This window comes from Eumetopias jubatus, unplaced genomic scaffold (genome assembly GCF_037043125.1).
Source record: "Eumetopias jubatus isolate StellerSeaLion01/CBP00866 unplaced genomic scaffold, mEumJub1_p1.0 scaffold_1, whole genome shotgun sequence".
Taxonomy (NCBI): Eukaryota; Metazoa; Chordata; class Mammalia; order Carnivora; family Otariidae; genus Eumetopias; species Eumetopias jubatus.
The window spans coordinates 47883998-47911580 of record NW_028274807.1 but is presented as its reverse complement, the minus strand read 5'-3'; the positions used below and the strand labels follow the sequence as shown (position 1 = coordinate 47911580).

Below are 27583 nucleotides of genomic sequence, written 5' to 3'. Positions count from 1 at the left end.
ATTTTATTTATTTGGCAGAAAGAGACACAGCGAGAGAGGGAACACAAGCAGGGGGAGTGGGAGAGGGAGAAGCAGGCTTCCCGCAGAGCAGGGAGCCCGATGCGGGGCTCCATCCCAGGACCCTGGGATCATGACCTGAGCGGAAGACAGACACTCAATGACTGAGCCACCCAGGTGCCCCGAAGTTTTTTTTTTTTTCTTATAAAAATTCAAATGTTCAAGTTCCTGTGGATGTTACCTTTTAGCTCATAAAAGTTCAAATTGAGTCAAGATCCTACTCTCTGTACCAAATTCCACAACTATAACTTCATTGGGACTTAGAGGTCTAGACTAAGAACACATGTGATATGCAAGTTAAATCTGATCTCCAAAAGCAGTACAAAGAGAGTGTCAGTTCTATATAAACTATACACTAATGGGAAAGTAATGCTTGGTCAAAAGCAAAAGCTTTCCTTGTCTTTTTCTGAGGTAGAACTCTAGCCTGAATCCTAATTTTTTTCCCCAGCATCATTTAAGATGCAAGAAAATTACAGTGTCTATCAAAGGGATTCTGGTACTTACCACACCTTCATTGTGCTAGGAAAACCTTTCAGCAAGACAGTAGGACTGAGAAGGACCTCTTTATGGGGAAACTGAGCCAAAGAAGCACTTTACCTTGCTCCTGCAAGGAGACTTTGTCATAGAAATCTGGTGCTAATAATAAGCGAATTACCTTGGTATTTTCCTCAGTGAGAAATGAGGTGTCAGATTTGCAGCCTACTGTTTTATTTTGCCAAAATAAATTCTAAAAATGTACTGGGTATCAGGGACCGACTGTAAGTAGGTCTCTTTTAGCTGACATTTTTGTCCCTAGTTTTCATGCTCTTATATGTCAGGAGGCCCTGAAACCTAATCTACCGGAAGCCACATCACTAAGAATGACAAAATGGTAGCATTTATCTAGCATTTACTAGTAACAAGCACTCTCATAAACTTTACATGTGGTAACTTCTAATGATGGGTAGATTATTCTTGCTCCATTTTCCCCCCCAGAATAACTATGAGTGCCTTTTAGACTATAACTTTGTTCTCCTCTTAGATATTCAAGAATTAGCCTTTCTTGTGGTCTCCCTTAATTTATAGGCCATTTATGCCTACATTATCTGGGATAATATATTTTCCATTGCTCTCAATGGACTTTTAGTCTGAATATCAAATGGCAGCTAACCACCTCAGGAAAAAACTGATTTTCTGGTTTTCTTTCTTTTTCGTTTTTTTTTTTTTTTTTTTAAGATTTTATTTTTAAGTAACCTCTACACCTAGTATGGGGCTTGGCACAACCCTGAGATCAAGAGTTGCATGCGCTACTGACTTGAGCCACCTTCTTGTGTTTAATGACATTAGTTATTTCCTCTTTTTTCCCTCTCAAGGGAGGCTTCATAAAGAACCGTCACCAATTTTGTTTAACTGCCACAGAACCTTCCTTACACAGTGACTTTTTCCATTTTGAAGAAAACAGTCATCTTCTTGGATTTACTCTTTAGCCATTGTGAAAATACCTTTGCTTTATTCATGTTTTCCAGGATATTTTATCTGTGAGTTAGGTTTCACGCCAGATGTGGCATTTGGAGTACAATGTTTTATAATCTTTTTTCTTTCAGTTCCAAGAGATGTGCTCCTTCCCCCTAAACCAGACCCTGAAGTCTCCCAGAGCGAGCCTGGTAAATAAATAATTTTATTTTCCCAGTTAGGAAGTGTGTTTTTCAAAAAGTGTTCTTGAGATAAATACATTTTGTAATCATTGTGATATGGAAGAAGTTTGGAGAAAATTATAGATATTGAATGTGTATTTCCTTTTTGTGAAGATTTAACCTTATCATCTGCTTGAATTTTTTTTCTCTGGTTAGAATGGAGGAATAGTATAGAATTAGTTTTCCATGGAAGTGTTTCCATCGAAAAGGAGATCATGCTAAAATTATAAGACATGCTTATTAACTGAGCCAACCATTTTTACCTTCTTTCAGAATGTAAATAGAACTACATTCCAACTGTGGGTGTACTTTAAGTCAAAAATGTGCATGCCTACTCAAAAATTTTCCTCAAAGTCACAGTGAATGAGATCTTTAAAGTTTTAGCTAAACTAAGTTTCCTAAGTGGCATCTAATATATAGAATTTTCTCATATTTATTATGATTCTTCGATAATGTTTAAATGTTCAAATAGAAGCATATAGAAACACACAAATGATGTTTACTTCACCAGGTAGTAATTTTCATAAATATATTTCCTTGATTTGCTTTTGGCCTAGTTCTGCAACCTGTTACCTTTAGAATTGATCCACCAGAGACAACAATAGGTAATGGTTTTCCCCTACCAACCAACTCTAATAGTTTTCTTTGCTACAGTCCAATTGCAGGTCTTTCTCACCTTACCATATTGAAACATCATCTCTTCTCAGTCCACCTCATCATCTCATTCTCATTACTCTTACTCTTTCCAAAATAGAAAAGCAATGGCTTCACTGTTGTAAAGGCTTTGCTCTGAAGACCAACTTAAGACAACTCATTACCTACCTCATTACTTCCGTGTTCAGAACAATTCCATGCGCTCATGCCCATCTAGTTAACATCTTCTGCAAGTTTAGTGGTTCTCAGCTGTAGTGTTACAACACACTAGCATGTGACAAGTTATGAAAGGTTCTAGCAAGTAATTATTATCAATATTGGTCAAAATACTGAACTTTGCCCATGGTTTATTTTTAAAAATAAACTTGAGGAGACTCCAGATGACCGCTACAAGAATCAATATTTTCACTCACTTTGTAATTCTGTGTGTCCTTGTGGATGGGAGAGAGAGAGACAGAGCTACAGCTGACAGACCAGGACTGTTTCTAACTCATACCCCATCTTAACCAGGGATGGTCATGAAGAGTGTCAAGCCCTGAATCATTTTTTATCTGTCCTGGTGGGGGAAAAAAAAAAAAACAGTTGAGAACCATTATTCTTATAATCCACAGTCATTTTCCTGAAGGTTCTGTGTACATCTAACTTTCTTCTTCATGACCCACCTAATGTTTACCTTTTCCTGTTTCAAATGAAGGAATCTCGTGTAATATTATTCTGGCCGGGTGCTGGCTTTTGCATCTGAAGATTGACAATGCTGGTGCTTTTCTTTTGCAGCTCCTTTAGAGACACGAGGCAGCCCTTTCATACCCATGATTCCACCAAGTACTACTAGTGAAGAGGAACTGCAAGCCACTCTGGGTATTTTGTTTTCATGTTTCAGTCCAATGAGGACCTACCTTTTAGGGATTGCTCTTGAGGTAGCTATGCGTGCATTGTGTTTATGGAATGTTTCCAAACAATAGAGGGTCTCTTTTTACCGTTACTAAAAGACATCCATTTCACTTGATTCTTTTACATTAACTGTATATTTGTCCTTCTAATATTTATGCTGGTTTTCAATAGAAAATGAGAATATTTTAAAACATCTTGACAAAATTTTAACTTTTCTCAAAAGAAGAATATTCCCAAAGTGTATCAGCGCTATACTTTTTGGTTGTTTTTTTTTCCATATTTGAAACTGCCTTTGGGAAGAAAAATTTCATTTTGAATTCATTGAATATTTTATGGGTGCTAAGTGAAATGCTAAGCAATGGGAGTTCCAGAAAAGAAACTGTTTTAAGGGTGAGTCCTGACTCTGGAGAGCTCAGCATCTAATATAAAGAAACAGGATCAGTGATAGTAGTGCTTCCTCAGTGCCCCCCAGTGTGCTATGTGTGATGTTTCATTTAAGCCACACAACAATTGCCCATTTTACAGATTAGAAAATTGAGGCATAAAGAGGTTTAAAAATTGGGCCAAGTCACACAGTTAATGTCAAAGCTGGATTGGAACCCACGTATTCAGTCACCTGAGCTCCTGGGATTCACCTCAGTGTTGAACAAACGAGTGTGATAGAGAAATGAGCAATTTGTTAAAGAAGCCAACTACTGGGTATATCAGGGGACGCTTTACAGAGGAGGTGATATTTACCCTGAATTTTCAAGCTGGAGTGAGAGTTGAAGTTAAAGATGTGAAAGGTTCTTTCAGGTTAAAGACAGTTGGGAGAGAGGCAGTTCAGAGAATGGTGGTCAGGCTAACCTGATGAGCACATGACTTGCCTGGAAAAACGAGGATGGCTAGATGCATCAGGAAGGTTGGTGGGGATGAGTGGTCCATGCTTTCAGGAGTTCAGTACCGATACATTCACAGCCTGGAAAACCTCAGTTTGCCTGACCCTCGATTGAAAATGAATCAGAAAACAAGAATTTCCAGCTTGTGTTTGTTGGTTCCTTGGTTCCTTTGCCCTGTCCACAATGCATCTCCCATGGCTGTGTTTAAATCAGTGGCCTTATTTTCCTCCTTTCATCCCTTTTCAAATAAATCTATGCTTTGTGTGTGTCTACTGAGATGCAGTTACTGATCACATTTCAAAATGAAATCCTCTTTAAAGGGACAAATTTAAAACTGAGCAAGTACACCCTAATTTCCAAATATTCATCTATTCTAGCCATTCTCCACCAAGTGAACATCACCCATGACAGCGAAGTCAAAAGTACTTTTCAAGAACCACTGCTAGATATACTAACTTCTACTCCCTATTTATTTTAATGTACCTTGGTTTATTGAAGCAAGAACCATCGCCTGCCAACGGTCACAAGTATGTCTGTTGGGCGCCTGGGTGGCTCAGTCGTTAAGCGTCTGCCTTCGGCTCAGGTCATGATCCCAGGGTCCTGGGATCGAGCCCCACATCGGGCTCCCTGCTCGGCGGGGAGCCTGCTTCTCCCTCTGCTTGTGTTCCCTCTCTCACTGTGTCTCTCTCTGTCAAAGAAATAAATAAAATCTTAAAAAAAACAAGTATGTCTGTTATGAGCAAAATCCTGATTATAAAGCAGGGCAGAAAAAAAAGGTGACAGTGTATTCTATGCCCCAAGTATTTTCTTGGCTACAGGGTATGGTAAAGTGGCAAAGTATAATTTGCTATGTTTATATGATGCTGTGATGACTTCGAGATAATATGGGAGTAGAAGTAGTGCCACACTTATTTTTTTTTTATTTTGCCAGGAAAAATGTGTCTATGTCAATAAACTTTGACTCTCACATCACATAAATAGAAGAATATTTATCCTTATACAGTCTAAATGCACCTGTCTTCATACAATGTATTTCTTTTCCAGCTCCTATAAATAACTTGAGTTTATGGAATAGAAGGGAAGCATGAAGACAGTAATGTATGAAAACAGTTAAGAGACAGAGTTTGAGAACAGCCATGTCCAGGATCATGAAACAGTAATCGTGAACTAAAAGCTTTTGGAAATCCTTATGATAATCATGAAAATAATAGAGCAAGAAGATAGCAAATATAATAAATGAGTTATTAAAATGTACCTTTAACTTTGAAATTTTGTGATGACAAGGATTACTTATAAATGCAGTTTCCCATGAGGTGGAAAAAAAATGTGAGGTTTTTTTGACATGTTCATGATGATAATTACTGAAAGCCAGCCATCTTACTGTGTTTTTCCCCAGCAGAAACAGACCAATCCACCCAAGGATTCTTCACAACTAAGATTCCGCTAACAACTGAATTGGCAAAGACAACTCAGGGTAATGCTGCTTCCCCACTTCTGCGTAGTAAACCATTTCTTTTTTTTTATTATTATTATTATGTTTAAACCATTTATTTTCATTTTTAATCATGAAAGAAATTTTCTTTTCAGAATGTCAGTTTTCATCACAGTGAAATAGTTTTCTTCACTTTATAGGTGCAGGACATCCGCCGAATAGGAATATTTATGTGTACATCACTTGAATGTAGGGAAGACCGGTTCTTTAGTTAGAACTTTGCTTTTGAATGTAGGGTTGACCATTTGATGCTGAGAACTAAGAATGAAAGCCTCCTCTCACCATGCTTTTTTAGTTTGTTTAACCTTCATTTGCCTCATTTTCCACATCTGATAAATAAGAATCTGTGTTAGCCTTTTTCTCCTCCCCATTCTCCTCCCTCTCTCCTACCCCCTCGCACTCCCTCTCTGCCTCCCTCTGTCCCATCTCCTCTACTCCACAACGACATTGATACTGTAGCCTGAGGAAGGAAACTTGTAAGGAGAAGAATCAATTTTTAAAGATGACTTAATATTTAAACATCGAGGGAGGGTTTGGGGGAGATTTCCTTTTATTTCTTTCTTCCTACTTCTTGGGAAATGAACTTGCTTACACAAAGCTCTATCTCCATGTTCTCAATAGTCTATCCTTTTTGTATTTTTCTATCCTACTTAGGTTATAACCATTTGTGGATTTCCGGGATTTTTGTGGATTTTTTTTTCTTTCTGTTCTAAATGATCCCTTTTGTTCATCTCTACATCTTTCATATGGTAGGAAGTCTAAAACACAAAAGTAAACATTTTTTTAAGGAGTTGGAAGACACATTTATTTTACTTATTGTCAGTTATAATTTGTAGAGAAAATCTGGTGTAAGAAATTTGAAATAATAAGAAAATTGTTTAAAAAATATAATTTTAAGGTATTTTATAATAAGTAAAACAGTACATATTCTAAATAAACATGACTAGAACACTTCATGGCATAGGATAGTTCTTGTAAATTTTCTCAATCTTTTTTTACTTGTTTGGTTTCATTTTTTATTATGTGTTAAATGTTTATTACTTACATTGTTACCTTTCTATTTATTAACTTTTTATTTCTTTATGAATCCACACAGAAGAAACCCAACATAATGGCAGCGCTCCCATGTCTTCATGACCAGCTTCAACCATTAACAACAGATGGTCAATCATGTTACATCCATAACACACCCTAATTTTTGTATGGTTTTTTTTTTTTATGTTTTTGCTTAATAGAAGCAATTAATGTCTTAACAGAAGATAGTTGATTCTCATAATGAAATACATTGTTTTTGCAGCAAAATATATAAACATTTATAACAAGCAACATAAAAAAGACTATTCAGTTCAGGTTGTGTTGCCAGATGAAGAAAAGATTTCAACTTTTTAAAGCTTTATAGATTTCAGAATTGAGAATAAAAGATTAGAGGCCTGTTTTTTCCTTGCTTTGCTTTTTCTTACTATAATGGGAATGTCAGTACTGTGTCACCATTATTAGTGTATGTGGAATTTTTATCAAATTCTTTCTAGAATATGGTTCTACTAGATATGAATTTTATAGTTGGTGGGGTGTATATCCAGGATCTGATTTCATTATATGAAATGTCTTAATATATCTATACAACATACTCTATGTTCTGAGGATTGTTAGCTTGAGCCTGAACTGTGCTGCCCTAGGATTCATACTTTTCTAGGCTTGGACCAAGGATCTTTAGAGTGAGCTTACCAGGGATTCGCTGGTATGAGGCGACAAAGAACACCCTAGGAAAGAACCTTTCTTAAGGGTGGGGTTAGCATTAGCCATCTGGTCCGGCCCAATGGGCCTTCATTACCAAGAGGGTCCACTTTCACAAAGGCATGCTGTGCGTCCCTAGGATCACCCTCATCAAACCCTCATGAATGTGTGCCTGAGCTCTGTGGAAGAGGAAGTCGGTCATCTGTTTTGTTGTGTTTTTAGCATCAGGCATCAGAGGCCTAAGACAGCACACAGCAATTTGAGAGAGGTGCTAGGGGGTGAAATGACTCCTCTTGGTCTTTGCATTCTCCCCATGCATGGACCATGACCTGTGTGGCTTTTTGATCTCTAAACCCTCCACGATGGGAGCCAAGTGCTCCAAAGAAATTTTGTGCCTAAAACCTCCGACATAGAGCCTGGTAGTAGAATCTCCAACCCCTGTTCTCAGGGACAGCCTTGCTCCGTTGTCTACTAAGACAATTCCCTGCAGCACGCCATAACCCAAAACCTGAAATAGTCAAACTCTTCTTTGCCTTTCTCACACTGTAATAGAAATCCACTTGACTAGACATACTATGGGGACACTGTTTATTTTACTTATTTCTGCTCCCTTATCCCTGCCCCACCCCAGGGAAAGTTATATCTTTCTTACCCTCTCCCTGTGCTGGGTAGAACATGACAACTTCAAGGTGTTTCTCCTATAACCCTGTTTGTTTCGTTTTGGAGTTATCTTCATGCTTCATACAAGTTAATACTTCATAGTATTTTTTAATGCTCTTAAACAGATTTTTATAAAACTAGGTACAAAAGCATCTTTTAAAATTACTAGTCAATAAAAACTATGTAGACATATGTTCACAAAGCTCCTTTTCTTTTTTTTTCTTTCAGTTTAAAATTAAAGCCCTAGGGCAGTTTTCTCAAGGCCATGTGTTATTCAGTGATGAACTATATGAGTACCTCATAGTCTAAACTTAAGTTATACTCCAGTGCTTGTATGAAAAATTCTGTCTAGATTTAAGTAAAGATTGTGGGGAAAAATAAAGCAAAAATTCTTATCCTATGGCTTTGAAATACTGAGTATAGTCCTGATTATTTCTGTGTTATTTATTTTCTCTGTTCTGCTTTATATCCCTTTCCTGTCCAAAGTTTTAAAATTCATATTTGTCCTAGAAGGAGACTAATAAGAACCATGACCCTTGTATTTCTTTAAGCTAAAACAATCAAACATTGAAGAAATTAAGATGAAAAACTGAAATAGATTCAATTCACAGGGACTCCTACCACCGTCAAAGAGAATTTTGAAGAAAAACATTTGCAAATCATCATTACACCATTTGAGGGTATAATGAGAATTAATTTTTTATAACATCAGTACCTCTGTTCACTCTAGCTGCTACACTTTGAAAGGTCCACACTGAACCTACAGAGAATTTCAGTATGCATCTGCTGTTTTTGGCCTGAAGTATGGCAAAATTCTGCTCATCAGTCTTCACATTGGAAGCTTATAAATGAGCTACGTTATAATCTGTTTCACAGGTGTATTTTTTTTAACTTGGTAGGCAAAGCATTGCTGACTTATGATTATATAAATACTCAGGATGTGAACAAAATCATCAAAATGATGTAATCTACTTACAGACTTTGCAAGAAAAATTTTTTCCAGTCTTAGCTAAAGCATTACCAGGAGAGTTAGTGGTAAGGAGGCAGTGAGTATGGTATGTTGGGGGGGTGCGGCGCAGAGAAGAGGGAAGGGAAAGATGGAGGAATTCCAGGATGAACACACACTTTAAAATCTTAGGAAGCAAAAGTATTTCACCTTAGTTTCTCACGAATTTGCCTGCCTACAATGGTCGCTCATTTTTTAAATTTATTTAGCAAGTCTTCATTAGGTGTCCTCACTGTGCCAGGCGCTGAGTAACAGGAGCAGGAAATGACAAGGTGGTATGTTGCTCCCAGGGCCTGTCCCAGTTCTTGCTCTTTGCTCTCCCTCTCTTGATAGGCAGGGCAACAGAAGTCATTGTCTCCCACTCCTAAAGCTTTAATGGATAGGACTAATCGAGTATTCATTTCAGGGTTCATGAGCTGGGACAGTTTGATAGAGACCACATGTTCCCACTCTTTCAAACTACCTAAAAATATATACTTTTTTTTTTTAATCTTTGAGATTACCTGTCTTCTTTGGCAAAATAATGTTCCACTCTGACTTCCTAATTGAGAGATGTGGATGGATGGATGGCTAGTTGGCTTATATGTTTACCATGTTAAGCAACCGTTCGGTAAAATAAATGCCCTTGAGAAACATGGACTAAATGGAGACTAATCCTTGACATACATTACAAATGACATCCCACTCTGTGTGCCTTTATTTCCAGTCATGAATGTGTTTGCTTGTTTTATTTTCCTTCAGCAGCAATGCTGTAATGCATAATTACAGGTTTCAGAACATCCTTTCCACTTCCATGCAATATGTATGAGTTGCTGGTCCCTGGGATGCTAAATCCCATTTAATGGAATGTTGGTTATTAAATATGAAGCCTTTCCTCTGTTTCAGCACCACACAGATTGTATACTACTCCTGTGAGGCCCAGAATACCGGACAAAGCACACATCAGACCCAGTAAGTTGTTTCTCTTTCTGGCGACCTAAATAATCAGCACACCTGAGAAGGTATAAAATGTGTTGAAACAGCAACATACACCAAGGGAGGGATATATATCTCTAAATGGCAATAAAGGATGTGCAGAAATTCAGATCCTTGTGGATAAGTGGAGAGGAAATGATGAATCCATAGTAATGATAAGATGTGACCAGATATAAAGACTCCCTTGGAACTTTATCAATAGAGAAAGTATTTTTAGAATAGCATTTGTGTGTAAATCTCACACATACTCCTTCAGTTTTCCATGGCAGTTATAGGAATAGCATTAGAGTTAGCTATTTAGATACTACTAGCTCTCAAATGTTATTGAAGAAGAGATGGTCTCTTCTAGTATAAAAGACCCTTGTTCTGGGAGAACTTTTTCCTTGATTCCTTCAGATGATAAAACACACACACATACACACATTTTACAGGTCATATACAGTAAAAATGATAATTAAGAAGTGGAAAATACTTTACGTTTATTGGATTCTCCAAAAATTCTAGCATCTCCCTCACTGGAGCTTGTTAGTGAAAAGTTAACTTGGACAGGTTGATTTGGTTCATGTAAATTGCTCCTATGCTAAAGCACAAGTTGGACCAAAGACACTGACGTTTCCTGTCCTTTTGTTGCTGCAGTTCTAAGTCTTCTTAAAGTTCTAAATAATGAAGCTGCATTATAAATTAATGTTCTTTGTGTACCATCTCTCCAGGCATGTGGGAAAAGAAACAAATAATTGTTTTTATCCTTTGGTTTATGGATAGTCCATGTGTTTTTTGTCTTTTGTTTTTGGAGGCTTTTTGCAGTAATTTTTCCAAGACCTAAAGGTAATTAGGCACAGACATCTTTTATAAACAAATGTATCTCCATGTGCCCTCTGTACCATGATAGCTGTTGAGAGCTTAATGTGTGGCTGGTTATATTAAAGGTTTCTACAAAATAATGAAACCGTAACAACAATGGCTAACATTGAGGGCTTGCCATGTGTCTTGTGGGGTACAGTTAAGGAAGCCAAGGCATGAGAACAGCTAGGAAGTAGATTTGAAGGCAAGCAATCTGGTCCAGAGCTTGCTCTCTCAACCACAATATACTTCGTGCTTTTTCTGGAAGAGTCTTCCAGAGGCTAAGGCAGGTGACCTCTTAAAGTGCTAGTAATGCTCTGGCTCTCCATAGAGTGGGAGAGAAATTAAAATGATTTCATCATACTCTATGTTCAACAATGGACTTGTACCAGGTTAAGAGGGAACACCCTTATGTGGAGACCCCTGCAAAAGACCCACCAACTTATGAGTTATGAATTAAGAGCTTGGCACATAAAGACACTTCAAGTTTTGGTTTTTCATTGGGTGTATAGGTAGTCCTGATCTTTCTTCAGTTCTGTTTTGGAATGTATCTAGTGCTTAGAAATTAAGTGAGGGATTTCCCATTTAGACATATAAATCCCCTTGCCAGTTGGTTCTTCAAGCCAGTGATCACCTCAGAGTAAAAAATCAGGTCTCTCTTCCCAAAATCAAGTCTATGATTTTTAAACCAAAATTGTGGTTTCCATATTCTAAACAGTAGTTTTTGATGAGTGATAATTTTTCTGTTGCCTACTTAAATGACTTCCAATTCTTTGGGAACTTTTGTTTGCCTTGGCTACAAAGTTTTAACAAGAACATTTCTAACCTATTTATTTCCCACTTTATTGTAGTTCTGAATAAGACAACTATAAGACCTAGTAGACTCAAACCCAGTAGGACTCCCAAAGAGAATGGAATGGGAACAGGTAATGATCACAAATTTATTTCCTTTTGATCCTCTCCAAACTATAAGTGTTTTCATTCAAAATTTGTACGTTTGTTGAATTCACACTTCAATTTCTTTTTACCAGTTTTGGAAGTTCTTAATAGAACTGGAATTGGAAATTGTAACTCATTCCAAAACCAAAATTTGCAGTGTCTCTGAAAACACTGAAAAAGAATTTTTCTTTTCTAAACTCAGTCCACTAAATCATATATAGTCTTGATTCTTGAAAACATCCTGATTAAATATATATTTTGGTATATATTTATTATAAATATATTAACTATATAATGTATAATATGCATTATTGAATGAAAATATCAAAATAGCTGTTTTCTCTAATTTCAGAAACACTTTCCATACATAGGCTCAGTCTTCAAGACTGTAATCACTTTAAGTTGGTAATTTCGCGAGTACCATTACAGTTTTTTTATAAGACCTGAATTTGTTGGCAATGTGGAACATGATATTCTAACAAGAGAAGCTAGCAGTTGATCATACTGGCTACAGGCATAGTAACATTTCCAAATCATTCAGCTTAATTCAGGAATTAAATGACATTGCCTTAATCCTGCCAGATCAGTGGGAGTAGGAATCATACAGATAACTAAGACAATCATCTGACAAAAGTTCAAACATCTCACTTACTAAGTGGATAAATGGTAGTTATGAGATGCCCTAATATGGGATTGCATCATTTCCTTGCTTTATTTATTTATTTATTTATTTATTTATGAGAGAAGGAGAAGAGGGGAGGGACAGAGGGAGAGAGAGAGAGAATCTTAAGCAGGCTTAATGCCCAGTATGGAGCCCCATGCAGGTCTCGATCTCATGACCCTGAGATCATGACTTGAGCCAAAATCAAGAGTTGGACACTTAACCAACTGAGCCACTCAGGCACCCTGCAATATTTTTTTAAATAATACAAATCATGTGCTTGCTTATGAAAAGAGCATGGAAATTAGAATTTCGTTAATGCATATTTAATCCATGATGGTTCCCTAATGAGAGTGAGATGTGAATAATACCTGAAGATATTTGGTCTAAAAATCATTTAGATTTGTTTTAAAATGTTTTTTCTACTAGGTTTTTACAGTGTGTGAAGTCCTAGGAATCCATTTTCCTTCAAACCAATTAATGTGGCAATTACTATAAATCCCTGACTCATGAAAAGTAAGAAAGCATTCCAATATTTATTTGTGCTTAGCTATTCTTTTTATTATTCCCAACTGTGGGATTAGGCAATGCATAGTTTCTTGGATTGACATAAACAGTCTGGCTCTAAACAGAACCACCTTGTTAATAGTCAAAGCACTTCCCTGGAGTTTGTCCAAGTAAAAATAGAAGAAAGCATTTGTGTCAACAAAGCAAATGAAAGAACAGGTAGCTATGATCAAACTTGAAAGTGATTAACTTTCAGTGTAACCAAGTACTGATTCTCACTAGGAAAATGCTAATTGTCTTCCAGAAGGAAAACAGCATTATTATAAGTTTATCTGCAATATAAACATTTTTTTCCAGAGCCCCTTGTAACACCAACTGACATCTATGACCCTTTTGTGTAAATGAAATCAACTTTGTAGCATTAACTCATCTAGTTAAACTGTGGAAGAAAGTCCTCTTAATGGAGCTTCATTTTAATTAGTTGGTGGCTAGTAGAAATGGGCTGGTGAGCACAGGCAGACAAAGCAGAGCTCAGTTTCTGCCTCCTTTGCTCTACTTCCATCCCCCAACCAAAATGCATTGTACCCATTCTATTGTCTGTCGAGATTCCCCTTTGGGGAATGCTGCCCATCTGTGGGGAATGAAGTCAGCAGACAGCATCCTCTTTCAGCTCCTTCAGAATCAGCCTCAGCTGAGAGAGCTTTGACTGGGGGTCAGGGTGATACATCTCCAGGTCTACTACAGATCACATAACAACGAAATGGTATTTGCTTCAAGAATGCAAGGTTGGCTCAACATTCAAACAGATTTGTATAATTCACCACATTAACAGAGAAAAGGAGAAAAATCATACCATCACCTGAATAAATACAAAAAACCATCGTTAGACAAAATTCAAAATCCATTCATGATGAAAACTCTCAGAAAACTAGGAATAGAAGGAATTTTCCTCACTCTGATAAAGGATATCTGTGAAAAACCTGCAACGAACATCATACTTAATAATGACAGTCTGAATGTTTTTCTCTTCACATCAAGAACACAAGGATTCCTATTTTTGCCACTTGTGCTGAAAAGAGTAGTGGGGTATTCAGCCAATGCAATAAGGCAAAAAAGGAAGTAGGTGGTATAAAAATTGGGAATCATAGATGACATGTAGGATATAATGAATGGAAAATTTAATAGCTCTCAGACTATTTGCTTAGGGAATAAGGTCTTTAGGAATTCATGAGAAAAAGAGTGTCTTAAAATCTATTCTCTCCAGATTACTGACTTACATGAGTCCACCTTACTTTGACTCTTCATAGTTTTGTTCTGGCTTGTTTACCAGAAATGCAGGTATTTACATAAAGTTTATTTTCTCCTCTGACCCAGTCCCACTATCTCATCCACACTTACTTCTCACTTCTATCGAGTCTTAATGAGACTTAATTTTTGTGTCACCTGATTCCTAATCAACTTTGACGTCTTGTATTTATCTTTATTATTCATCCATCTCACAGACATTTTCCTGCAGTTTTTCTTGCTAAAATTTTTAGCCCAGATATTTTACATTAAAAAGAAAAATCAGTTGATAAAGGAAGTGTTTAGGATTTATAGGACATATTCTTCATGGTTTTAGGCCACTTAAGATTGTGCCTTTGGAAGAGTCAAAAAGAGATTCTGAGGCCTCAAAACAGTGGACCTTTGATTATTTAGACCTCTATAAAAATCTTGCAATGATTTCATAAACCCCAGGAATCTTTAAACCATCTTGAGCCAAGTTTCTTATTTCATGTCATCATTACAGATATTTGCCCAGCTTTATATGCATTTCTTAGCTATATTTGTAAATATGCCTCCATTTCAAAGTCTGAAATTAGCCTACAAAGTTTGAGGTTGTACGTAGGTCATTTTTCCAGTGCTCTGCTTTTAGAGGTTTTCCAGAGATGTGTTTAGACTTCACTGATGTGTTCTAAAAATTACAGCCAACTTGAGATCTACACTGCAGAGAGGCAAGAGGCATGCACTAGACCAGGAGATCACACAGGCCAAATCTGGCTCACGGCATATTTTCATGAATAAAGTTTTGTTGAAACATAGCCTGCTTTCAAAATAGAATGGTAGAGTGGAACAATTGTGACAGAGAGAGTATGGTCCACAAAGCTGAAAATGTTTACTGTCTGCCCAGCACAGAGGAGGCTAAATTCTTCCATCAATGGTCAGTCTCCAACTTTTCCTTGTAGAAGGAAGCTCCTGAGTTGTACAGGTACTCTTCCATCCAACCAACATTTATTGAAGGCCCATTAGGTTTCAGGCAAAATGTAGTCTGGAAACCAACCTGACACATGTGGTTTAGCACATACGTTAAATACTTGAACCTGAGACTCCTCTCCCTGCCTCCTAATGAGGAATCCACACTTGCCTGCCCCCACAGAGTGTGCTTGACAACCAGAAACCAGACTCCTCCAAGATGAGGAATGTGTTTTTCTGGGCTGTGGCTAAACCTTCCAGTCTGCTGGCTCATCACTCCTGGCTTTGTAGCAAGGTGTTAAGATTTGGAGACAAAGACACAGAGACCAATCATGCATAAATACCACCTCTTTTTGGTCCCAGGGAATAGTGTCTAATACATTTGGAAATGGATTTTCAGTTTACTGTGTTTGTTTGCAACATTTTTGTTACCATGGTTAAAAATACCCAAATCATTACTTCACTTTTGAAAATAAATTGCTAAGGGATAAACTATGAAAATCCAGAGATTTTTGGAGAACTCCCATATGGCAATTGGGAGGCTCATACTAAAGCTCCACTAGGTGCTTCCAGAGCCAACACTGCCCTTTCAAAAATATGTTGATTAATCCTGCCTGAGGGAAAAAGAATTCAGGTCACAGCCTGGGCCAGATTGGCTGATTAAATGCCAATTCCTGAGAATTCTTTCTCCAGAGCACCTCTCTTCCTGGCTTTGTCCTTTGCCTTCCCATTGCCTCTCTGCTACCTCTGGCCTTCACTTGCTCTCTGATTCAGAGCAAAAGAAGTTCACTGGTGTCTGGGCTCTGGTGCTCACATTGCTGCCTGGCTGACATGCAGACCACAGCATGGTGTAGGCATGGCCAGAACCAGAGTTCATCCCCCTGTCCCAGTTCAATGCCCTGTCCCATGGATAACTTTGGCAGGGTTCTTACCAACATTTATCTACCCTGTCAACTTTTATCTGTTTCTGAAGGCTGAAGAAAGTCCAGGTTAGCTGCTGATTGATTTGGGTACATACATTTAAGGATCATAATAGTAAGATGCTTCTGTCTCTATCTATAAAGAAAGTGACACAATAGCTGGTTTCTGATTTTTCTCTTAATTAGAAAAGAAGCCAGGGAAATTGTATCTTTGGTCTTACTCATAAAGTAGGCTTGCAGAATTCTGGATTCTCTCCCGTATCTCCAATTGACTAGCCCCTGTGGCTTGGAGGACTTGTCCACTGTCAGGATCTGCTATTCTCTGAGTCCCACATATTAGTGGCATGGTTGGATGACATATGTTTACCAGCCAGGGCCATTTAGACCACACACAGTGGTGATGCCTCAAACCACCCAAAATGCAGAAGGTAGGACTCTAAAGCTAAAGTCACTTAGCGTCTTTGTGAGGAATAGCAGAAGCAAGAAGCTGACAAGAGGAAGACAGTACACTCTGCTATGTCACTTCGTGGTTAAGAGCTAGGCTTTAAGCTGGGCACATGTCGGTCTAAGTCCCAACACTTCCTAGCTGTGGGTTGCTTACTCTTCCCTTGCCTTGGGTTTCTTCATCTGTGGGACCTGAATGGTATCTCCCACACAGAAGGGTTGTATGGATCAAATAAGGCAATGAATATGGAAGGTGCTTTGAACCAAAATACTTTGTTTTTGTTTTCCAGTTAAAAAGATTTGGGAAAATGCTATGAAGAAGAATCACTAAAGGCACACACAGTCTACTAGCCATCTGGAGCCTTCTAGAATACACAATACATTTTTTACTCTCAAAGGAGTAGTGGTAAATCAGGCTTACTATGCCAGGTTATCCCAGTGACACAAATGGAAGTACTTCCTTCCTCTGTGCCATGAACAAATGAGTCCTTTTCCAACCAAAACACCCAAGTGAGTCCTTTCTCTGACCACATTACACTGAGAGTGAGCACAGGAAGAAGACTAATGAGCCCTTTGTTTTCACCATGCCTGTGGGATTAGCCACAAAATAGTCATTGACCCCCAAAACATATTCTTCCTACTACAAATAAGCAACATTTAATTCATGGCTCCATACAAACATTCTCCATGATTTTATATATTCTCTCTTAACCAAGCAGCACAGAGTATGGGATTGCAATACCGGGGTTTATAAATTAATGTTAATTATAATTATAGTATTAATAATAATTATAATAATAATTATAATGTTATTACTGTGTTGTTTAAAATGTTGATTTATAATAATAATTTAATTTCATCATTTAATGTGCTAATACCTGATTTTTGGCAAGTAAAGCTTCTCCTGTATTTTAATCAATATTATTTTAATGTATCTGCCTGCACATTAAACAAGATCGAGTGTGTAATGTCACTACATGGTCCCTAGAACACAGTGAATAAACTTGTGATTTTGGTTGTCCTTGTTAATGTACAGACTAGTATACTAAATATTCTTATTTTTTAGGTATGTGAATTATAGTCAGGTCCTCAGAGTATGGATTTTTTTTTTATGTTGGTCACCATAAAGTACTTCATTAGTTTTTGATGTAGTGTTCCATGATTAATTGTTTGCATATAATACCCATTGCTCATTGCAATATGTCCCTCCTTAATACCTATCACCGGGCTAATCCATTCCCCCAACCCTCTCCCCTCTGAAACCCTCTGTTTGTTTCCCAGAGTCCATAGATTCTTGTCTGTTTATATGAATAACATCTGTTTCTATTCTTTCTTAATGATGACTGTCAGCCACATCGGGGAAGATCATTTTGTAATGTAAAAGCATAATAATTCAAAAAATAAGACAAAATCTAAATTGGTTCCCGTATCCTTAGGATAGATATTCAAACTCCAAGCATGGGTATTTAGGTGAATGACTAATAACCACCAGATTATATTTGAGAGACTTAGGAGATAAAATATCACACAAAACAATTTTCAGATCAATTTCTTCCAAATAGCAATTTGGAGCTCTGTGCCTGCCCAGGACTAATTTACAAGTCTCAAAGGTACAGATCCAGTTTGTGGCCAAATCAGCGTAATAGCCAAGGCTTCTTCAGGAATATTTTTAAAGTCAATTTACCAAGGATAAATCCAAACACATTGGAATTTTAAGAGGTTTTAGGGGGTATTGAAAGGGTTGGAGGAAAACTTTTTTTAAAACCACAGAATGTACTCATGAATATTGGCAAAAAATGGCCAATCACTGAAGGTGAACTCTGCCTAGTGAGACCATACCACCCAGAAAGGCAGTACAGTGTGGGCATCATGGAAAACTAAGACAAAACCATGATCCATAATCAAACACTAACTCTTCAGAAAAACTATTACAGCTAATGAATATAGGGCTTTGAATATTTTCTATATGCAGACAGGAGAAGCCAATTAAAATGGCCTGGGCACAAAAACACCAGTGCCACTGTTCCTCATTGAATGCGCATTATCACTGATTACCAAGTTTCTGTGAAAAAAACATCCAACACGTTTTTGCTGTCTACTTACTCCCTTTCATTATGTCTGCTCATAGGGGTCAAGCAAGCACCAAAGCCATCAAGTGCTGGTAAAAATATGTCAGTGGACTCTACCCACTCCACCAAAAAACCAGGTAAGGAATAAGATACTAACTCCCTTACTTTGCTCTTCTCTGCTACTTGGGCAGTAACTGCAGTGTCAAATGTTGTAGAAAAAACAGCATCCTCACAGCTCTCAAAGAACCATGCCAACAGTACATGGGTACTGCTAAAGAAACATTCTAAAATATTATCTTTGGGGCGCCTGGGTGGCTCAGTTGGTCAAGCATCCGACTCTGGATTTCAGCTCAGGTCATGATCTCAGGGTGGTGAGATGGAGCCCTGCGTCAAGCGTCAGGGGTGGAGTCTGCTTAAGATTTTCCTCTCCCTCTGCCCCTCCCCCACCCTGTGCATGCTCACTCTCGATCTCCGCCCCCCCCAAAAATTTAAAAATAAAATATTATCTTTGGGGGAATAAATAGTGCTCTGTGCACACATCAAATATTAATAAGAACCTCCAATGGGGTACTAATTCAAGAATCACTTTGTATAATGTTCTGACGGGTCTCAGGCGACAAATGCTGAAGAGTCACTGTGGGTTCTAGTTTTCATCATGTTCAAGTTTTGTTCTTGTGTGATTTACTGTAATATCCTTTAGCCTGATAGGATTTATGTTCCTAATTTAAGACTGTGCTCTATTTACTAGGCCAAAATTATGAAGCTGGTGACTTGGAAAGGTTTGCGTTGAGTAAGAATTCTATTCTTTCAAAGGTTGCTATGAAACCTACTCTAGTGTATTAATGCCTGGGCTACAGAGCCATATTCTGTTATCACACTCACTCCCCTGCACGTGCACAAGTGCACACTCGCTAGTCTCCCAAGAAGCACTTAAAGTCACAGGGCATTTTCCTAGGTTGCCACTTCTACTTGAAGATTTTTTTAACCAACATATATCATGCAAAGAAAGAGGTGAATTTTTAAGCTAGAACACAAGACTTAAAATTTAGGTTAAGGTGGATTGCTCTAGGCACCTCTAGCCTCGCCAGCATTTGTGCAAAGTATGAAAAGATAATTTGTGCATGGTATAAACAGGTATCTCTTCCCTCTGCCCTTTAGGCAGACTCCTTAGTAAAATGTGCCCTTCCTCTGGGTGGGCAGGCTTGCACCAGGGCTCACAGATGGGTGAGCAGAGTGCGTGTTAAACTTCACCGCCCACTCACATATCCCTTGCCAGGGCCCTTGTGCAGTGCACAACTGTTCATACTGACCCTGCTCTCCACAGGCACAGGCTTATTGCTTCTGCCATCAAGGCTGCTTTGTTGTAATCTTTTGAGAAGTTCTGAAAGCGTTTATTCAATTATAATTATATAATAGATTTGGGTGGTGGGGTGGAGCATCCACTAAAGGAGAAATTATATCCTTTAACAATTTAAAGCTAAAATGACCTAAGAAATTGTAGTCTGAAAATCAAAGGCAATGGGGGACAGTGAAACTCAGAAATACTGTCGTGCCTATATAACAAACTAAAGATGTTAAATTCTCTATATCTGTACAGTTTTAAAAGGCAGATAGACCTATAATTAGAGGATATTTTTTCCATATGTTAATGGACTTCATTATTCCTGGGTATATTACCAACATTAATTTAGAGGAATATCAGAATTTATTACTCATAGATACTCTTCTATGGAATCTGTCCTCTGTCATCCACTCAGTACTTATCAAATGTTATATTTTTTAAAACCTGACATGTTTATGGCATGAATCCTTATGGCAACTTTATCTGTAATATAATCTCGTAGCTGCAGTCCCAGGCACTCGCCGCCCACCCTTGCCACCTAGACCTGTGCCCCCACGAAGAAAACCTTTACCACCAAATAATGTCACTGGCAAGCCAGGAAGTGCAGGTATGTCGGTCATGTACCTTCTCCCTCCATGATGCTCATTTGCCTAGACAACCACAAGCCCTTCTTGGCATGCTAGCTCAGGCGATAGACAAGTCCTTGGTGCATGCGACATGTGCCTGTGTTGGCCCCCAAAACCGGACCCTGTGAGTCCACTGGACACTGGGCTTCTCTCCTGATTCTGGGTGGGTGTGGTCCCGGAAACTATCCCTGTGTATCTATCTAGGCCAGTTTGCTTTTTAAACATTGTGAGACAGAAGCTCACTCAGGCCTTGCAGCAAGCGCATTATTTTGGATGAAGTACTGTACATTGCCAACCTATAGGGGGTAACGGAAAATGTGATATCCCGTCGTCTCTTTACCATTATCTCCTGAAATGAAATCCTGTACATCTCACTGAAATCTCCCCTGTTCACCAGCCTTCATGCTGGCCCCCGTATTACAGTACTAGCGGAGAGACTGAGGGCTAAAACATGAGCAGCTCTAGCCTGTGCAACAGGGCAAGAATATATACTGTAGAAGGCAACAGAACAGATGTTATATTAAGCAACTTTTTCCTTCTTCTTCAGCCATGATCCATGCCTGCCAGTTACTCTCCAGGTCAAGCCATTCCACCTCCTTGATATCTTTCCTGTAAAACACCTTCCATCTAATCCCACTGCCCCCTACGTACTTCACCTGCTCTGCCTTTGCCCACAACAGCTGCTTTTGTCTTTTGACGTCCTTCTTGGCCACCAGACTTGCAACCTGACCATTCATCCCCTTCTCATCTCATTACTTTCCTAGTGAAAATCTTTCAGTGGGTCCTTGTCACCTAAAAACAATGTCCAAATCTATGGTATGGAAGGCCTTTCATGATCTGGCCTTTCCTGTCCTTCCACAGTCAGCTCTCACAGTACCCCAGAGTACTCTTGGCTCTCACACCACAAGTAGTCTTGTGCTTCCCTGGCTTGTCTCTTCCTGCAGCCTCTGCCCCAATATAGCTCTCATACCTACCTGCTGATTATTTCACTTCTTTATTGGCACAACCTCTGTGAAGACATTCATACCCTCCCCTCACCCACCCTTCATCTTTCCCCAGAGACATTACTACTCTGTCTGCTTACTTTCTCTGTGACCTTATCCAGTTCTTTCACAATATCTACAGCGCTTCAACATATTTGGCTCACACATCTATTTTGATCAAAGACACAGGTTTTGTCTTCTCTCCAAGCCTGTCATATAGTATAAGTGCTGAATAAATATTTATGGAATAAATAAATGGGGAACTTGCCAGTGCTCCTATAAAGCCTGACTGCTTTGGCTCTCCATTACAGGAATCATTTCATCAGGCCGAGTAACTTCTCCACCCCTGAGGGCCACACTTAGGCCTACTGAAGCCCCTTCAGAAAGAACAGAGACAGATGAAAAGCAACCAACAGCTCCTGCCTCAGGAGAAGATCTTGGTTAGTATGTCAGTCACTTCACACTGGATGCCTAGCTATGAAGTACTAAAAGATTTCAAGTTAAGGGGAATAGAGTCTCAGTTCTGGATTATCTGTTTTATTCAATTTTGTGATTAATATCAGTCCTTTGAAATTTTAAAACTATACTCATGTTTAAAGCTTTGAGATAGAATAGTCCTTCCCTTCATAGACAGAGAAGAAGGTACCCAAGTTTTTTAGAGAAGTCTTCCTGAAAAGATCTAGATTACCCAAAGTTTCTCACTAAATCAGATGTCATTATTAATCATACATATCTTGGGGTGCCTGGCTGGCTCGGTCAGTAGAGCATGCCACTCTTGATCTCAAGGTCATGAGTTCAAGCCCCACGTTGGGTGTGGAACCTAATTAAAAAATAAATTATATATTAATTTATTAATGAGTATTGCCTACTTTAATCTTTAAGTCATTATTTGGTATACTCAGCACACCTGCAGCAGGACACAATTAAAGGCCTTTTATTGTGGACAGATATTATAATTATACGCAAGCAGTTGACCAGGAGGCATATTAAATATTTATAGTTTTTAATACTTCATTTTCTTGAGAAGCTTTTTTATATTTTGCTAAAATCATTTATTATCTTCTATTCTCAGGTAATATAACTGACTTTAGCTCAAGTCCAACAAGAGAAACTGATCCTCTTGGGAAGCCCAGATTCAAAGGTAGGTATGATTGGCTCCAAATCTGAATTTTAGCCAGGCTGTCTTAGATTGAACTATCCATTAGCTTTTGCTGTGTAATAACTGCGAAATCTTAGTAGCATAGTCTAATAAGGATTTATTTCTCATGTGTTTCCAAGTCACCTGAGGGTCAGTAGGTTGTGCTTTACTAGATGGTTCTGCTTCCAGCAGCAGGTACAGCTGGACCTCCCGTGGCTTGGGTTCAGCTACGCTCCACATTTTTTCACTCTGGTCCTAAGGATGAAGGACCAACAGTGACTCAGGAGCCATTTTAATGACAATACAAAGTCAAGAGTGGGGAGTTCAGAAACACAACAGCATTTCAAGCTCCTCCTTGTTTTATATCTGCCAATATCCATTGGCCAAAGAAAGTCCCATAGCCCACCTCAAATCAAAGATTGGGGAAGTATACTCCTTCCATGTATATAGAGAATATTTTTGAACAGTATCAAGTCTACCACAGTAAGAGAGCTATGATATAGAGCCCAGTATTTCCTTTTTGTAATATTTTTTTCTGAAGTGTAGAATTTGATAAATCTTAACATATGTGTACACCCATGAACCCATCATCACAATCAAGATAATAAATACATGCACCACCTCCAAAAGTGTCATCATGTACTTTTATAATTCCTCCATCTCACTCCTCCCACCAAATCTTTAGTTCCTAGATAATCACAGATCTGCTTTACTATAAATGTGTATGCATTTTGTGGATTTTTATGCACATGAAAAAATACAGTATGAACTTTTTTTGGTCTGGTTTCTTTCATTCAGCATAATTATTTTGAGATTCATCCATGTTGCAACATGTATCAATAGTTCATTTCTTTTATTGCTGACTGGTATCCTATTATATGAATATATAATTATTTATTAAACCTGTTTATGACATTTGGGTTTTTTCTAATTTTTTTACATTACCAATAAAGCTACTATGACCATTCATGTACAAGTGTTTGTATAGTCATATGCCTTCATTCCATTTGGATGTAAATGCCTACAAGAGCAGTGACTAGATCATTTGAGTGTATATTTAACATTTTAAGAAACTACAAACTGATTTTCACAGTAGTTGTGCTGTTAACCTTTCTGTCAGCAGTGTATGAGAGTTCCAATTCCTCCACATCTTTGCCAACACTTGATCCCAGGATCCTGAGATCATGACCTGAGTGCAAATCAAGAGTAAGACACTTAACTGACTGAGCCACCCAGGCTACCTGAGATTCTTTGTATTTTTTGGTAGAAGACCTTTTTCAGATACATGCTTTACAAATATTTTCTCCCAGTGTGTGGCTTCTGTTTTTTAATTTTAATAAATCTCAGTTTATTAATTTGGTTTTTTTATATACTATATTTTTGGTGTTGTATTTAAGAAATCATTGACCAATCAGAGGTCATAGAGACCTCTTCCATTTCCTTCTAGAAGTTTATCTGCTGTTTCCTTCTAGACGTTTTCTGCTTTTACATTTAGGTCTATGATCCATATTGTGTCAAATTTTGTATATGATACAAGGTGTGAAACAAATCAGTTTCCTTGCTTGTGTGTATAAAATTGTTCCAGCATCATTTGTTGAAAAAAACTATTCTTTCCATGGAATTTCATTTGTACCTTTGTCAAAAATGAGTTGTCCATATATTTGTGGAACTGTTTTAGCTCTCTAGTCTGTTCTATGGATCTATTTATCTGCCTTTACATCAGTACCACCATGTTTGTATTATTGTGGTATTGGTATTGTATTGATGATTCTGGGTCCTCTGTATCTACATCTGAATTTTAGAATCAGCTTATCAATGTCTAAAAAATAGCCTGGTTATATTTTTATTAGAATTGCATTGAAGGTATGGGTGAATTGGGAAAAATTGACAGCTATACAACAGTTAAGTCTTCCTACCTATGAACAGTGGTGTATTTTACCATTTATTTGGCTCTTCAATTTTTCTCACCAATGTTTTTAGTTTTCAGTGTACAGAAAACCATAAAAATAGTATTTTTATTTCAATTTCTAATTATTCATTGCTAATATATAGAAAAATTAATTTTTAAATTCCCAAAACCTTGTAAAACTCTGTACCTTTTCTGTAGATCCATTGGAGTTTCTACATGCAGAATCATGTCATCTGAGAGTAAAGTTTTACTTCTTCCTTTCTAACTTGGGTGGCTTTTTTCTTGCCTTATTGTACTAGCAAGACCATCCAGTAAAATACTGAATAGTTACAGTGAGGCTGGATATCCTTTTCTTATTCCTGACTTTATGGAAGAAGCATTCATCCTCTCACCTAAATGTAATTAAGTATGATGTTACCTCATAGGTTTTTCATAGATGCCCTTTATTGGATTGAGAAAATTCCCTTCTGTGTCTGCTTTGGTGGTAACTGTTATCAGAAATGAGTGCTAGATTATGTTTAATGATTTTTCTGCCTTTATGAAGATGATAATGTTTTTACTAGTTTCTTAATGTAATGAGGTAATTGTTTTTGAATTTTCAACTTTTCATTCCAGGGACAAACTCCACTAGGTCACAATATATTCTCATTTTAATATGTTGTTGGGTTTAATTTGGTAAAATTTTGTTTAGAATTGTATTCAGTGAAGGATATTGGTCTATAGTTTTCTTTTTCTGTAACATCTAAGTCAAGTTTTAGTCTCAGAATAATGCTGAACTCTCCTCCCTCAGTTTCAGAGTTTAGAATTGGTATTGCTTCTTCCTTAAACGTTTAGTAGGGAAGAAGAGTATTTTTCTTCCCTAGTGAGTTTTGGTAATTTTTGTCTTCAATTTATTGGTCCATTTCATCCAAGTTGTCAAATTTATTGACATAAAGTTGTCCTTAATATTCTCTTATTATTTTAATATCTGTAGAATCTGTAGTGATGTCACCTCTCTCATTCCTGTTATTGATAATGTGTAAGTTTTCTCTTTTGCCTAATAAGTCTGGCTGTAGGTTTATTAATTTTTTTGACTTCTGAAAAAGTCAACTTTTTGTTTCATTGATTTTATCTACTTACTCTGATCTTTATCATTTTTTCTTCTGCTTAATTGTGGTTTAATTTACTCTTCTAATTCCTGAAAGTAAAATATTTCTTCATTGATTTGATTCCTCTCTTCTTGAATATGGCATTTACTGCTACAGATTTTCCCCTACATATTATTTAAGCAGCATCCAAAAATTTTTGTTATGCTCTATATTCGTTTTTACTCTATTCAGAATACTTTTTAATTTCCCTTTTGATTTGTTCTTTGACTCATTGATTATTTAGAAGTATGTAATTTAATTTCTAAATATTTTGAGATTTTTCTAGAGATTATTCTGTTACTGATTTCCAATGTAACTCCATTGTTATCACATGCTCTCAGATACTTAAATCCTTTTAAATTTATTGAGACTTTTTTATGGCCCAGAATATGGTCTATTTGGGGTATGTTCTGTGTGTACTTGAAAAGAATGTGTATTCTGCTATTCTTAAGAGTAATGTTGTATTTGTTTGCTAGGGCTTCCATTACAAAATGCCACAAATGTGGTGGTTTACCCAACAAAAGTTTATTTTCTCACAGTTCTGGAAGCCAGAAGTCTGAAATCAAGGTATCATCAGATTTGGGTTCTTTTGAGGCCTCTTTCCTTGACTGCAGATGGCCACCTTCTCACTATGTCCTCCTATGGCCTTTCCCTCTGGGTGCACACATCCTTGGTGTCTCTTCCTCTTATAAAGGACACCAGGCACCACGAATTAGAATCCCACCCGAATTACCTCATTTAATTTCATTTACATTTCTAAAGACTCTAACTCCAAATAGAGTCACATTGGGAATTAGGGCTTCAACACAGGAATTTTTGGGAAACAATTTACATAACAAGTATTATATAGGTGTCGGGTCCAATTGTTTGGTTGTATTGTGCAATTCTTTTATATCCTTAGTGATTTTCTATTCTATCAATTAAAGACAGAAGAAATTGAAATCTCTGACTATAATTGTGGATTTATTTCTACTTACATTTCTATCAGTTTTTGCTACATTTATATTAAAGGTCTATATTTAGATATAGACTTAAACTGCTTAGGATTCTAATAAATTGATAAATGGATCCTTTTTCATTATAAAATTATCTTTTCTGTTTATGGTAATACTATTTGCTCTGAAATCTACTTTGTTAATATTAAATATACACTCAAGCTTTCTTTTGGTAAATGTTACCATGTATCTCTTCTTTTCATCCTTTTAGTCTGAATCTATTAGTCTCTGTATATTTAAAGTGTGCTTCTCATCAGCATCATAAAGCATATAGTTGGTTCTTGCTTTGTTATCCTATCTAATAATCTCTTCATTTTATTTTGGGTGTTTAGAACCTTATATTTAACATGACCAATGATATAGTTAGGTTTAAATCTATCTCATCTTGCTATTTGTTTTCTATTTGTCCCCTCTACCCTTTGTCCCCTTTTTCCTCTTTTCCAGCCTCCTTTTGGATTTTTTTCCAAAAAAATTTTTTTTTCCAAAAAAAATTTGAATTTTTTTTTTTTAGTTGAAGTATAGTTGACACACAATGTAACATTAGTTTCAGGTGTGCCAACATAGTGATTCAACTTTTCTATACATTATGCTATGTTCACTACAAATGTAGTTGCCATCTGTCACCATACAATATTATGACAATACCATTGACTATATTCCCAATGCTGGACCTTTTATCCTCATGTTGTATTGATTCCATAACTGGAGGCCTGTATCTCCCACTCCCCTTCATCCATTTTGCCCATCCTCTCACCCCCTCTCCTTTGGCAACCATCAGTTTGTTTTCTGTATTTATAGATTTGTTTCTGCTTTTTGTTTGTTCATTTGTGA

At 37.3% G+C, this 27583-nt stretch overlaps 1 protein-coding gene across 10 annotated transcripts in view; it reads left to right on the top strand.

Annotated features, from left to right (window-relative positions):
• ABI3BP (ABI family member 3 binding protein) overlaps positions 1-27583 on the top strand; it is a 238445-nt gene that overhangs the window by 182632 nt on the left and 28230 nt on the right. For 4 of the 10 annotated variants that reach the window (XM_028119206.2, XM_088026040.1, XM_088025941.1 and 1 more), the window contains 10 exons: positions 1641-1700; positions 2288-2335; positions 3159-3242; positions 5550-5627; positions 9931-9996; positions 11712-11786; positions 18692-18769; positions 20489-20581; positions 21895-22023; positions 22656-22724. In XM_028119206.2, the coding sequence (XP_027975007.2) occupies positions 1641-1700; positions 2288-2335; positions 3159-3242; positions 5550-5627; positions 9931-9996; positions 11712-11786; positions 18692-18769; positions 20489-20581; positions 21895-22023; positions 22656-22724 (780 nt within the window). The remainder of the gene's footprint in view (positions 1-1640; positions 1701-2287; positions 2336-3158; positions 3243-5549; positions 5628-9930; positions 9997-11711; positions 11787-18691; positions 18770-20488; positions 20582-21894; positions 22024-22655; positions 22725-27583) is intronic. The other 6 variants (XM_088026149.1, XM_088026099.1, XM_088025991.1 and 3 more) reach the window with 3 other exon arrangements.